The sequence below is a fragment of the Harpia harpyja genome, chromosome 8, assembly GCF_026419915.1.
Source record: "Harpia harpyja isolate bHarHar1 chromosome 8, bHarHar1 primary haplotype, whole genome shotgun sequence".
Lineage (NCBI taxonomy): Eukaryota > Metazoa > Chordata > Aves > Accipitriformes > Accipitridae > Harpia > Harpia harpyja.
Genome location: NC_068947.1, coordinates 49,645,480 through 49,659,571, shown reverse-complemented (window position 1 = coordinate 49,659,571; position 14,092 = coordinate 49,645,480). Strand labels below are relative to the sequence as shown.

Here is a 14,092-nt window from a genome sequence, read left to right as displayed (position 1 = left end):
TCATTTTTATCTGTTAGGCTATAACATCCCTCTTTTGTTTAGGGCTCAGTTATGGTGGATATTGCAGTAAAGTCCCCAGTTTACCATGCATGTAATGAACTGATTTTATTTTAACAGCTTTTTTGGGTTGATACAAAATGGGAAAATAACAGTTACTCTGTCTGCCTAAACCTGCATAAACCTTGGTTGAATGAAAGTGGGAACTGAGTTGCCTACTCAATTTCAGGTGCTTTTTGTTGGTATTGCCAAGAGAATGGTACAGGAAATTATATTCCATCACAAACCTCTTTTGCGGTGTGGAAGAGGGCAGGCATGTAGGTAGAAATGTTATGTTTGCTTTTACGTTGTTTACTTTATTTTTACAGTATTCAAGGGGGATAGGCTTCCAACCATTCTGGCTGATATATTATATTATTGTAAGATCAGAAAATAAAAATGGAAAGTTAAATGTCGTCTTGCCTTTTACCACTGAAACTTTGGTAAAGTAAGTAGGTAATTCTTGGATTTTGTGAGGGATTGTGGACCATTATTTTAGAAGGAGAATGTACTCAAAGATGTCTATATTCTCAGTGATAAAGTAATTGGAAGAAGGACTAATAAACGTGTGAAAGCTGTTGCCTCTTTCCAACTTTAGTTGTTCTTTGGTTCATAGTTTTGTCAGCTCCTGTATCTGTATATTAAGACATTACAGTACTCTTTGTGAGAAAAGAGTTTTCCTTAATTGTTTGCTTTTCTCTTGTTTCAGAACCGAGAGCTCCAGATTATGAGAAAGTTGGATCATTGTAACATTGTCCGATTGCGTTATTTCTTCTACTCTAGTGGAGAGAAGGTAAGAATGAAAAACAAGGCAATGCCTCCTGGTAACCATCTGGGGTATAACTGAACTGTCTGAATTTCTAGAGACAGGAGTGTGAAGATAGTAGACGTGATAACCTTGAGAAAATGCTATAGCGGTGCCCAGCAGATAATGTTGGAGCAGATCTTTTTCAGTATGGAAGTGTGTGGTCCATGAGGAGTAGTGTTATTAGTGTAGCACAACAACAGTGTAACAGATTTGGATACTCACCACCTCTTTTTTTAATTTAGTGGTGTACAGCTGGGCTTCATGTGTGTGTTCTAGCACTACCTTTCCATATGTGCAGGTATGTTTTCTAGGATTCAGCATTAAGCACTGTAGATTTAAAGCACTCATGACTTTTCCCAGACCCAGTCTCTGCATGCTTGTCCCCCTTCCTTGTGCGTCTGTTCCATGTACAGGCTGAGTTCCAAAGCCCAGAGGAGAGAATAATGTATGATTGTGTGATTGGAGCATTTGTCAGAATGCTTATGCTCCAGAAGGAGCAAATAGCTGTATTTACTAAATCTCAAGAAGTAGACACTGCCATTTATGTTTTCTTTCAGTCTAAATATAAAAATTCCTTCGGCTTTTTAAAAAGGGGTTACAAGGTTTTGTTTTAATGTGGAGTTATAACAGCTTCCTTGTCTATGTATGTATTAGGATTTTACGAATCATAGGAGAATTCAGGATGAAATGGACCTCAAGATGGCATCTGGTCCAACCTCATGCTTAAAGCAGGGCTGTCCATGAAGTGTTTTAAAAAAAAAAAAAAAAAAAGTCTTTCTGGTCTGCCTGGGAGTTAATGTAAGCTGTGAGGTAGGGAAATGGGCTAGATGACCTTCTGAACTTCCTCTGATTTTTTTTTTTTATATGTAGTTATAAATATTTATATAAATTATATGATAATTTATATAAATGTTATAGTTTTTCATTTTTTAAAGCAGATTACATCCTTAGTTGTCTTCAAATGCTAGTATACATGTGTCCACAATGTTGCAAAGGACTGTATATGAGAGCTGGTAGCTACTGGAAAGCTATTAACTGCTCTTGTCACAAAGTGGGTCAACAGAATGGGAGAGGCAACCCACCCACTTCGTGGTCTTGGGAGCTAGAGAAGGAGTTGACATCTCCAGGATAAGTTTTTGGTGGCAGGTCGCTGCAGTCTTGTGCAGTGCACAGAGAGATAATTGGAGGAGCTCTGTTGTTATGTCTCTGAGAGGTGCTGGGGGGGACACCTGGCCCTGTGCCTTGCCTGTGCCTGTGGAAAGCTTGCAAAATCACTTTGCAGGAATCAAGGAGAATGTGATTTAACTTTTTTATTATTTTTTCAGATCAGCCTTTCCCCTTCTTTCCTTACCCTTGCCTGGCGATAGCAAGCATTTCCAGTGTTATATGGCTGTTGCTGTTTTGTTGGTAGTGCAGCATAGTTTTTTAAACTATATTGTGCTCGTTTGGGGTTTTTTGCTTGCTTTTTTAACCAGCTCGTAATTTGGCTAGAGTGAAGTAGAATTTCATGAGACAAGCAGAAGACAACTGCCTTATCTGATGGCTTTCAGAAACCTTCTGCAAACAGGGGAAGTGTTAAAACTTTTCAGAACACTGTTCCAGGAGCCTTTGTGTAACAGTAACTTGAGTAAAACTCTTTTGGAAATCTTTAACTTGATGTTGAGCTTGAGACTGCATTTTCCACTTTGCTGTTTCACCTTCATGTGGCTGATTCTTGGCAACATTAGTTTTGTTTTTTTAAATGCAATCTCTATCCATGGCCAGTCAATCTTAATGCTTCAGTGAGAAGCTTTCTTTCACATTATTTCATTTCACATTCTTCAGTACCTGAAGGGAGCCTACAAGAAAGCTGGAGGGGGACTTTTTACAAGGGCATGTAGTGATAGGACAAGGAGTAACGGCTTTAAATGGAAAGAGGGTAGATTTAGATTAGATGTAAGGAAGAAGTTCTTTACTGTGAGGGTGGTGAGGCACTGGAACAGGTTGCCCAGAGAGGTTGTGGATTCCCCCTCCCTGGCAGTGTTCGAGGCCAGGTTGGATGGGGCTTTGAGCAACCTGGTCTAGTGGAAGGTGTCCCTGCCCATGGCAGGGGGGTTGGAACGAGGTGATCTTTAAGGTCCCTTCCAACCCAAACCATTCTATGATTCTAGGATTACTTTCTGCTCTTTTCTCTTCATGCCTCTGCTCAGTGCCTTTGAGATTTCCACTGCTACCTTGTTGCAAAATGGGATAAATGTGAAGTAGTCCCTAGGGCAGAGGTGCACCCAGCAGAACATCAGCAGCCTAATATTGCAGTTCAGGTTGCAAGGTCTCTTTGCAGTTCAGTACAAAATGATACGTAATTGGCTTGCAAATATTTCCACGTAGGTGGCAGCATGTGAAGATAACTGTGTATGAGTTTGTTGGCTGCTGTTTGGGAAAAGCTCTAGAGAGCAGCAAGTTGGTGTTCTGAAGCTCATCTGGGAAGGAAGAATAATGTTTCTTCTCATGTTTTTGTCAGTTTGGGAAGCAATAACGTCTCTTTCTTCCTATAACCCTCATAATCAAGCTGGTTCTTTGGAGAGTGGAGGAAAAGGGAGAAAAGTGCCATGTCCCACTGGTAAGCAGGAAGGACATGTAGGAACAGTTGCAGAGTTAGATGTTAGGTACCCACAGCTTTATATAAAGCAATTCTTGAAGCCAAGTCTAATGGGAAGAGCAACGTAAAAATCCGAGGAACGTATAGCAGAGAGTGCAGTGGCATAGTGATGAGTGGGGCTTGCAATTGTTGTCTGTCTGCATGAAGAACTTAACAGTCCACTGCCATTAGTCTGTGTTTATGCTAATTAACTCCAGTCTAGCACTGATGGGAAAATTTCAGAGGTAACTATTATACTGCTGATCTGTTTAATGAAATGGTTCACTAATGAACTTAAATTTGATACCTATATATCACGCATTTTCTTGCATAAAGGTTTTTGTGCCGCTGTGATCACTCTACCTGTTTCTTCCAGCTGGAGCGTTCCTTAGACTTCTCCCTTCTTCCCTGGTGCTTGACACCAGTGTCTCTCAGCCTGGAGACTTTTCTTTCTTTGTTTTTTGGCTAATACCCGAGAAGCTTAAATCTGTTTCGATTTAGAGGTACCTCAAAGGATTTCTCCAAATTCAGTCGGACTGGCACTCTTTGAAAGCTATGTGCCTAATAGCCACTTTAGTTCATTTTAATTGCTAGGCATGTTTAGGCACTGGGCAACCTTAAAACTGGCTTTATTCTAGGAAAACAGGGGGTTTAATTCTTGATTAGGAAACTGGAAACAACAGAAAATAGCACTGAATAGAAAAACAGTTCTAAATAACACTTGCTAGTAAGACTATTCCTTAACTGCATCAAAGTTGTAGCTAGTTTGTAGAGCTTTTTCTAGGAGCTATCTGTGGAACTGGTTCAAGTGTTTGAGCTCCCTATCTTTCCTTTCTCCTTGTGATGAACTCTCCTTTTTACATCTCCCATTCACTTAAACTTCCTGCTTTTGCCAAAAGCAATCCAGCCTTAGCAGCATGGAAGTCTTGTATCAAACATGGCTTTGGCTGATTTCTTCTCCCTTGTTTTCTGTGCCTGGGTGACTCCCTCTTGTCTGAGCATCTTTGAATTTGTATTTCCTTTATATAGTTATAGCCTATATAGGAGTGTGTGTGTGTATATATATATATGCACATACATGCACGTGCACACGTATATTTATACCTTTATATGTGTGTGTGTATATATATATATAAGTTGTTCCGAGTACTGACTATGTATTAATCATGTTTGACTAATGATTTCTAGTTTGAGAGCTCAAAGAGAGCACGTAATATATATTAACATGACAGTTGACAGGCTTGGCGTTCAGGTTGCTTCTATAAACTATTTCCTCCTCAATTCTTTTTTTTTTTTGTAAGTTTACAGACATTTGTCAGACCTGTTGGATAACCCAGTTCTTCTGAAAGACTCTTCCTTAATGAATTTGCCAGAGTAGATTCTGATTTCTTTTTTTTCTGAAGCTGTATGAGATATCTGATAGCAGGGCACTGACTTTTGTAGCTGTCATGTGCTTTTCAGCAGTCCAAAATGTGTAATTACAACTGGTGGAATGAACCAGAGGGTAAGGAAGAACAACCAAATAATGGGCTGAGTTGTGTTTGGAAGATTCACTTCGTGGAAGTAGTCACAAGTCTCTTCCATGCTGTATTTCTGTGACTTGTGGTTGTTTTAGGTAATCCTTGGAGAAAATTGGCTGAATTACAGGGCTAGCCAACTCTGCTGTGTTTGATAGTTTTGGTATTCTGCCTTAGGATAAGGTCTTGAACAAGATGCCTGGTTCGCCTGTCAGCTTGCCACTGGGTGATCAGACTTTATTAGGAAGGCATACATTTCTGGTTTGATTTCTGCTACTTTTCCTTAATTTCAGGGACTGCCTTGCGTTTAGCATGATATATAAATGTAGATGTTGATTTACTGAAGCACAGGGAGATAGATGGTCTTGCTGCCTGTCTTTTTTAGCCTAATTCTGCTGAGAACCTTTTAAGCCATGTTCCAAGGGAGGGTGGACATGGACATACTGAATAATCCCTCTGGCTCCTTTGCTGAGAGTATTCCCCAATGTTTTACAGCATGAGCTAACTTCTTAAATCAGTGGCTGCTGAGTAAAATTATTCAGCTGTGTAAAACCTGAAATGAGTTCCTAATCCCTCTCCCCCCCCCCCCCCCCCCCCTTTTTTTTTTCCTCTTTATTTCTGGTTTAGATCTTTCTTTATGGTATTTCAAAACTGTCAGGTTTTCTTGTATGGATTTTTTTTTGAGTGTTTAATAGTCTGATCAATCCATACCCGTGCCCAAAAGAGGAAGAGAAGTCACTGGAGAGATTTGTTCCTGCATCAAATCATATGAAAGTAAAGTAAATACAGTTTTTGTTGAGTAATTGCATCTTTGGTTGCGTAACTCCCCCCCCCCCCTTTAAGGTGGCTTGGTATTCAGAGGGGTCAAAGAAAGCATATATGGAAGCACAGAGAGATCACTAATAGGCAATGTGCTGACTCTTTTTTGGAGGCTGAGCTGGCCCTTCTGCACGCTCTAATTGATTTCTAGTCTTACTTAGCCATAGCTGTAAGGGCATGCAGCCAAAAGTCCATGCAGACTCAGGATGGAAATTTACTCCCATAGACGTAGACTGAGGTTTAAAATAAATGTGCAGGAGATAAATGTTGAGCTGCATCTATAAGCTGCTGTGCGCTACCTCATGTGCCCTTTGGCAGCAGTGTATTAAACTGCAATGAAGAAATTTGGAAGAAGGGAGCAACTGGCTGATTTGCAAGTTTGGGCTTTGCTGAATGGTTGGTGTTTCTCCAGGTTCATATCCCTGTTAGGAAGAGATATATCTTCTACCTTCAAAGAGGCATGAACATCACCATCCTTTCTTGTGGGAGTGTACAGATGAGTCCTCACATGAGGACCATCCGTTCTGTTCCCTGTTAAAATGGAGTACTTGTAGTTGAACCATTTGGTTTCTTAATTGAATTTGTTTTAAAAAAAAAAAATCTTGCACAAAAAGTTCAATTAACAGAGCCTTGAGCCCAGCTTTGAATTGACAGAGCCTATGTGAATGTTTTGCACCAGTCTAGTAATGTGCTGAAGGGCTATCACTAGAGATGAATTTAGTCACGACGATCCATTTAATCCTTGGCAGATCTGCTGTGCTGTCAACAAAGGAGCAATTAATGCCAATTATGAGGAGTTTTGTGATGTTGGTATCTCTGTAGTCCTTGCCTGAGGCCTGCCAAGCTCATTTCAAAAAGGGCACCAGTCATCAGATAATCATTATCAGTTACTGCTGTTAGGGCTCGCAACATGCTGGGAATTTCCTTAGTTGTAGTTATAAGCAGTGTCTGGTTTTGAGTAGGTTGTGTTAATAGAAACAGCAGTTTTGTCTGCCTGCAGTAGGGCTTTGCAAGGGTGGAGTAGGCAGCAGTAGCTAGATCCTCAGTGCGGTAGATGCATGCAGTGGAAATGGGAAGCTCCGTGATTTGTCTTGAGACCAGTGAAGCGTCCAATACATCTGGTTAGTCACTCTTCTGTTCCCAAGTCATTTCTCTACCAGCTCTAGCTACTGCTCTCATCTTGCCGTGTTGGATGGAAAGCAGCTTGTATTGTTTGTCTTGAGGCAGGCATATAGTTTGAATGATTATTGTGTATTATCTTGCCTAGTATGCTGTCATGGATATATCCCAATTCAGAAATTTCCACTTGGTCTGGAAGGTAGCGTACAGGCAAGAAAACAGTGAATCTCCAAAGATTCTGCTTTTCGCTTTTATGGTAAGGTGTGCAGGACAGCCAAGTCATCCCAACATTGTCTGTTAATTTTCATCTTCCAGCCATCTTCCATCCAGCTTACGGCACAGTCCCTGCTTGGGAGCTGTGGTTCAAATATCCACAGATCACCTGTGTCAAAGATCACAAATCAATCCCACCTTTTAGATGTTGGGTGGCTGTTTCCAACTTCATAGAAATATTTCTCCTTGGAAGTAGGCTAAAAGCTTAAGGACTTTACAGGGCATAAAATAAACAAGAATTGGCAGGCATACCCAAATTCTCTTCATGAGTGACCTTTTTCTTTACTATAGTTTCTCTTTAGAGGGGGAAACTATGACAGAAGATGTCTTTTTTTTTTTTTTTTTAATATATATGAAGGGGAAAGGCTTAGCGGAATCACCTAATAACCTAGACTCTTTCAACGATCAAAGGTAGACAATGCAAACCAATTGTCTTAGAACAAGACCCAGGAGAGTTCTTAAGTCTGATCTATATTGGGAGGCTTGACTTCTGCCCTTAACTTACCATCACAGCTGACCCAGTTGGCAGTTCCTACCAACATCAGACTGTGTTACGCTGAAGAGTAATGAGCATTACAGAACAATTTGGTAAGTTTTGACAAGTAGGTGTAGGAACAGAAGTCTTGGGACAGATCTTGGCTCTCAAACTCAGTCATGAACAGTGAGGGGATTGGAAAGGAGATATTTTGCCCAACACTTGCAGTACTAATACAAAGTATTGGTATCTTTCCGAACACTGGAGTTGAGTCTTCAACTGCTCTTACCCCCCTGGAGTTACCTGTGTGAAACTGCAACTATACCTCTAGGCTTACGGTTCCTTTACTTTGGTGGCAGCCACAGCTCTGTTTTGAAATGGATGTGGTTGTAAACAGCAAGTAAAAACAGGCACATGTGGCCACTGGATGTCACCATTCCTTCATACAAATAAGGTCAACTACAATATTTTTTACTTTTTCAAATTTTTCCAGTGTATCATGGCTACTCAGTAGTTAGAGGAGGAAGGCTGCAAATTCTCACTTTGTCTTTGGAAGCAGGTCCAAAGTCTTTGTATCTTTAAGGTACTATGTCAGCCTTCAAGATAAGAGAAGGAAGGTGGGTCACTCGTGGCGCTTGATAAGCGTGTATAAAGTGCATGCTGGTTGTAGCTTTAAGTAAAAGTAAAATAACCTTTTTTTGAATCTAGGGCAAAAACTGTGTGACTTTGAACCTTTTATGTTGTCTAAATCTAGATGGCTAAGCCAGGGTGAAGGGCATATCTTGCCTCATGCTGACAGTCTGGTGTTTAAATAACACACTCTGAAAGAAGGCATAATCCACGTGAAATGCTAAAATCCATTTTCTTGCTTTCCAACTCCCTCAGTGCTTTTTGACAGAACCCTTGCGTAGCTGCCATCCTGTCAGTAACAGCTCTGTGTGTAGCACCTACCTCTGAAACATCATCCGTGGGGTGCTGTCATAAGGTAAAGAAAACGTGATCCCCTTGAGTAAACTGACTGGCTTATTTACCTCATATAGCCCCACTACTGATGCTTTGGGATAATTCCAATAAGGAGAAGTGCATTCTGGAGGCATATTCCTTAATTTTATGTTTATTGCTTATGTATGTATGTGCTTTTAGCTTGAATAGGCAGGTAAAGTGAGTTTCTTCAGAGTGCAGTTCCACATTTATTTCTCCAAATGCAAAGTTAAAGAAACTCCTGTATTTCCTCTCAGTTACACTCATACAGCTCATCATGTGGAGTCCATCTGAAAACTAGCTCAATTAAATGATACGGGATTAAAAAAAGAAAAAGTACAAAAGCAAAAAACCACCTGCAAACCACACCAGAACCACCACTGCACTGTCACTGATCTGCCAGGAGATGAAAATTTAAATGAGCATGTTCATCACTTTTTCCAAATGCTGACCAGTAAATTTAGTCATCCTAGAAGAATGAGTACCCGGAATAGCTTCTTAACCTTTTTGTCCTAGATTCCTTAGATTCCAGGTGGGACTGACAGCGCAGGAGAACTTCTAGCATCTTACTAGGTGCTGACATATTCTTCAGAGTACGCCCTGTGATTTTTTTTTATTTTTTTCCCTTTTGCCCTCAGTCTGGCATTTGGCATGTATGACCTCCTTGGCTTCTATCATCGTGTTGGTGGTAAATAGGGGAAATACTTGGACTGTGACTGACTAATGTTGATTGCAGTTTATACATGCACGTTGTAAATATAGTGTGTGTGATATATGAAAAAAATTAATGAAAGCTGGTAGAAATCACTCAGGATTAATCTGGGGTTTGTTGAGGCGGGGGAGGATGATAGAGAAGGGATATTTGTATTTTCCCTGCAAGTAACAATACAGAAGAGTAAATCTTTGAATTCAATAGCTGTTGCTTTATGTTGGCCACAGTTAAGCTCAACTGGATGGTGCTTAAAACAGATTACTTAGGAGGAGGGAAGAGTTAAAAGCGGAGTTTGAGACCTCCATGCAGCCTTTCTTGTGTCAGTAGGGTGATGTTTTCAATTTCGCTCAGTCTTCAGCCACATAATGTGTAATGCTCATGTGCTAGAGTAGTTGTACTTGCAGCCTGGTTTATCTCCAATTTCTGATACAAAGAAAAAAATTAAGTTGCTAGAATGTTTTGGCTCTTGTGTCCTAGTCTTTCTCATGCCTCTTATTATGGCATAGTCTGTATTAGTACTTACTTACATGAAGCATTCCCAACCAAAGTGAAGTGGTGCCTGAATTGTCCGTTCTTGAGAGGTGCAGAGCAGTTTAATGGCAAAGCAGTCTTTTATTTTGCTTGTGGCTTGCTTCAGAGCAGTGTTTGTCAACTGAGGATTTATCTGCCAGGTGACAAAAAGCAGCTTCTAACATTTGAGGCAATTGCAGATACATGAGCCGCATTGCTAAAGTCAAAATCCTAATGAAATACACTGATCCTGTATTTCAGGGTCTGGCTTCCCCCACCTTTTTCTTTTCCTCTCTCTCTCTTTCCCCCCCAGCCCCCCACCTTTATTTTATTTTATTTTCAAGAGTACATGGTCATAACCTTAGCAACAAGCACAGGAGAACATGGATGCACATTATCATTTGACCTGCTGAGGAAAGCTAATGATCTATTCAATCCTAAGGTCTATAAGAAGTGAGTTATTTAATGACATCTTGTGTTTGCTTTCTGTCATTTATGTGATGCAGTCTCCTCTGGACTTTCTGCTCTCTGTAGAGGCATTTTAGAAGTGCTCCTGACAGTTAGGTTACCTTGGTTTGTTCCCAGCCCAGTAATTTTGAAACAGCAGTGCGCAAACAAGTCATGTGTGGAATATGTGGTGAGGTTTGAAAAAGGCTTCCTGTAATGGAAAGATAAGCCTTGATCCTCCCGCTTGATCCTCAAGCAGTTGCCCTCATTTGGCAAGCTCTTTGAGCTAACCCTGTTTCCTATTGCAATACATCTGGGTCACTGGAAAAATATGTGTTTAGGAGGAATGCATGAGGTAGGCAAACCAGGTTACATCATCCTCAGAGCTTGTCAGGCCATGACTGCTTTCTAGCTTGTCCTGAATCTTGTTCAGGGGAATCCAGGTAACTTGGATGTTATTTTCATCCAGTTCATGCTCACAGAGAAGGGTGAGGGCTCTTGAAAACCGTATTCTGAGTGTTTATCAGATTTGCGCCAGGTGACATCAGGAGGAGGTAGGTCAGAACACTTGAATCATCTTTAATTCATGAAAGTAGTCATTTAGAGCACTTCTGAAGTGTCAGTTGCTTGTGGTAGGAGTGGAATATGCAGCTACTTATACAGCCAACACCATAAGCCTTGCCTTTATAGTTGCATATTAAAGTTGTGGGTACATCAAATGGTACATCAAAACTTGTTCGTTGGCTGGGGGAAAGGTATTCGTGTGCTTTCGTGTTCTAGGTGATGTGTGATATGTGTTTACACAGGAGCAATACCACGCAAACCCCATGTTGTTTGTTCAAGTACTGTGGATAGCGTCAAAATTCATAAGCATTGGTGGGTGAGTGTAAAACCTCCATCTCTCCGATTCAGGTGCCTTGAGGTTTTTTGTGCTTGTGTTATGTCATGCCATTGAATTAATCCCATTTCCAACAGAAAATAAAATAACAATAAAAATGGAGGAGAGAAAAGTGAAGAAAAGGTGGTATGAACTATAGAGTTCTGTAATTCTCAAAACTTGCTGTTGTGAAGTAGCTTAGACACAGTTTAATGATCATATATATTACTGTTTTATATGTCTCCTTTTACTTGTACTATGAGAGGATAATGCAATCACTATAATTCCATTTCTACTCATTTTTTTCTGTCTCTATTCTCTCATGTAAATTCTTTTGATACCTGGAACATGAATCCTTGAATGAAAGTAATCAACCTCAGTAAGAGAATACTCTGTGCAGTGACTTGTTACCAATAAGACTTTCCCATCCTCCAAGAGGCAAGCATTCAGCATATTCATCAGGTTCTATCTCCACTGAATCAAAAAATTCATACTCATGAGACTGTTTTCTCTTGGCGTACAGGTTGCCTTAACAGGCATAAGTTAACTTTGATTTTTCAGGACATTTAACTTCTGTATTTTATAATTAACACCTTGAAAGCTCTGACCTAAGAAGAGGTGGTGGTGGATTTTTGTTGGCTTGAAGTGAGAGTCAGGGAAATAAGAACTTCTCTTGTTGCAGAAGGGAAAGTGCTAAAATACAAGTACATCGTTTTCTTGCATACATTTGCATATCCATGGAGTTCCAGAGTGGTCTCGTATTTCCTCTGCACTGCTGGTACTTGTCCCTCCTCATCCATTTCAAAAAGTTTGTTCTCCAGCCTGGTATCCAGGTTCCTTCATGTTGTTACCTAGTTCCTGGGGTGGCACTGGGAGAGCCATCAGCGTAGGCAGGGTTTCGGAGGCTGCTGCTCCTTGTCTATGTTGCAGAAGTACCATAAGAGCAGATACAAGTTACTGGGCCATTGGCATTTGCTTAGTGCTGGTGTTACTACCACTGTCATTTAAGCAATGATATTAAAAAAGAGCATCTTTTTGTAGGGAAGAGTGATGTGGGCAGGGCCTTGCAAGATGACTTGGCCTATTAGGAGATCTTGGTAAGAGCTATTAAAATGTCCTGAAAATACAAGCATTTATTTTCAAGTAATGGTGAACAGAGATCTTGAATTCTGAGTTTCTAACAACACACAAACCCAGCAGTTCTTTGCGTATTGTGTATTCAAGGTGTGTATTTCTGTGTGTGTTACCATGTACTATTTCTTTACTCATTGGAGACTGCTGTTCTTTGCTGAGGCAGGACAGAGGCAGGTAAGGAAAAGAGAGCACTGTGAGAGTAACACACCACACTCTGTGCTTGAAGTGACATGTTAAGTCACAGTAATGTTATTAAATTGCGATAGCTAAATGAGGTTTGGGTTTGAGTATTAAAATACCTAGCCAGTGGAGCTGCTGACAAGGGACTCCAGTTGAAGACCTGGGAGTTCTGTACTGTTTCCATCCACGTAAAGTCTTTATGTATTGTCTTTCTCTACAGAAAGATCTAGCTGTTAATACAGCAACCGCAGGAGAGGTAACTTCTGGGTAATCCACCTAGCTTTCAAAAATAATTTTTCAGGTTGATATAGTTAATTATAACCCTACCCCCAACATTAAATGTATTCACAGTCCTGATAGGATTTGCGCAGAGACTGCATTAAAATATCAGAAGACTTTTAAAGACCTGTTTTACTGCTGAAAATTCTCAGTTCCACAGTTAGGCACTATGTGATTATAGTACCTTGTCATTTAATTCCTCTTTGTTCCTTCTTTCCTTTGCTAATATATTCTGTAACAAAGTATCTTATTATAAAGCTACTTTTGTTGTCTCTGTGTTATGTTCACACAGACCTCTAACCTGATCCTAGATATTAAAAGCAATACTTGAGTCTTTGGTTTTAGCTTGTTCTGTTTTGCCATGAATAAGTTCATATGTTTAAGTTGGAGATAACTGGGACATCAAAATGCATGTGAACAGAATGGTTACAAACGTTAACACTGGCTTACTGTCTACGAATGGTTAATATGTATTACTAATTCCTTAATAGTTAGGAATTCAGTAAGATCAAAGTACCATTTCTAAAAGATGCAGGGTTTTTAAACTTTTTTTGATGTGTAGTTGTTGGGGGGTGAGCTTGGGACTTTTAAATTTGGACTTCTTGGGTTTTGGCAGGTAAGGGACTAATGAGTTAATAGACTGCTTCAAATAATGATGCATATGTCACCTTGAAATATCTCCTAATGAAAATATTGACTGGGTAGAACAATTACATCCTTGTCCCCATTTATAATCAGAAAATGCCTTATGTTGGGGACCATATTAATTAACGTGACCTTAAACATAAGTTTGACTTAAATATTAGTGCACAAGTGCAAAGCCTAAAGGAAAGACAGTTGGGCAGCACTTCATCCTTCTACTAAAGATGTGTACTTAAAATGTCCGCAACTTTCTCATCCTGTTGGCTTCTCTGAATGCTTTAGTTGTACTTTATGCTTCAAATCTATTGCTGATTTTTTTTTTTTTCTTCTTCTCTATTCTCTTTCAGAAAGATGAGGTGTACCTCAACTTGGTGCTGGACTATGTTCCTGAAACAGTATACAGAGTTGCCAGACATTATAGTCGGGCCAAACAGACACTCCCTATGATTTATGTCAAGGTAGGTAACTGATAGATATGGTTAGATGAAGAAGGATATTATAGGAATAGACTCTATGGATACCTCTTTTCTGACATGATTAGTTTTCTGAAATTTTTAGGAGCATGTACACCTTGAGGCAAGGAAAAAAAAAAAAAGAATGACTATTTGTTACAGCGAAGGAAGAATAGAGGCTTAAAGCAAGCACTCCTGATTTCTCGCTTTACAA

General features: G+C 40.0%; 1 protein-coding gene across 2 annotated transcripts in view; it reads left to right on the top strand.

Annotated features, from left to right (window-relative positions):
* Window positions 1-14,092, top strand: part of GSK3B (glycogen synthase kinase 3 beta) — a 149,529-nt gene that overhangs the window by 83,540 nt on the left and 51,897 nt on the right. For both annotated transcript variants that reach the window (XM_052794811.1, XM_052794812.1), the window contains exons 3-4: window positions 746-829; window positions 13,774-13,884. In XM_052794811.1, the coding sequence (XP_052650771.1) occupies window positions 746-829; window positions 13,774-13,884 (195 nt within the window). The remainder of the gene's footprint in view (window positions 1-745; window positions 830-13,773; window positions 13,885-14,092) is intronic.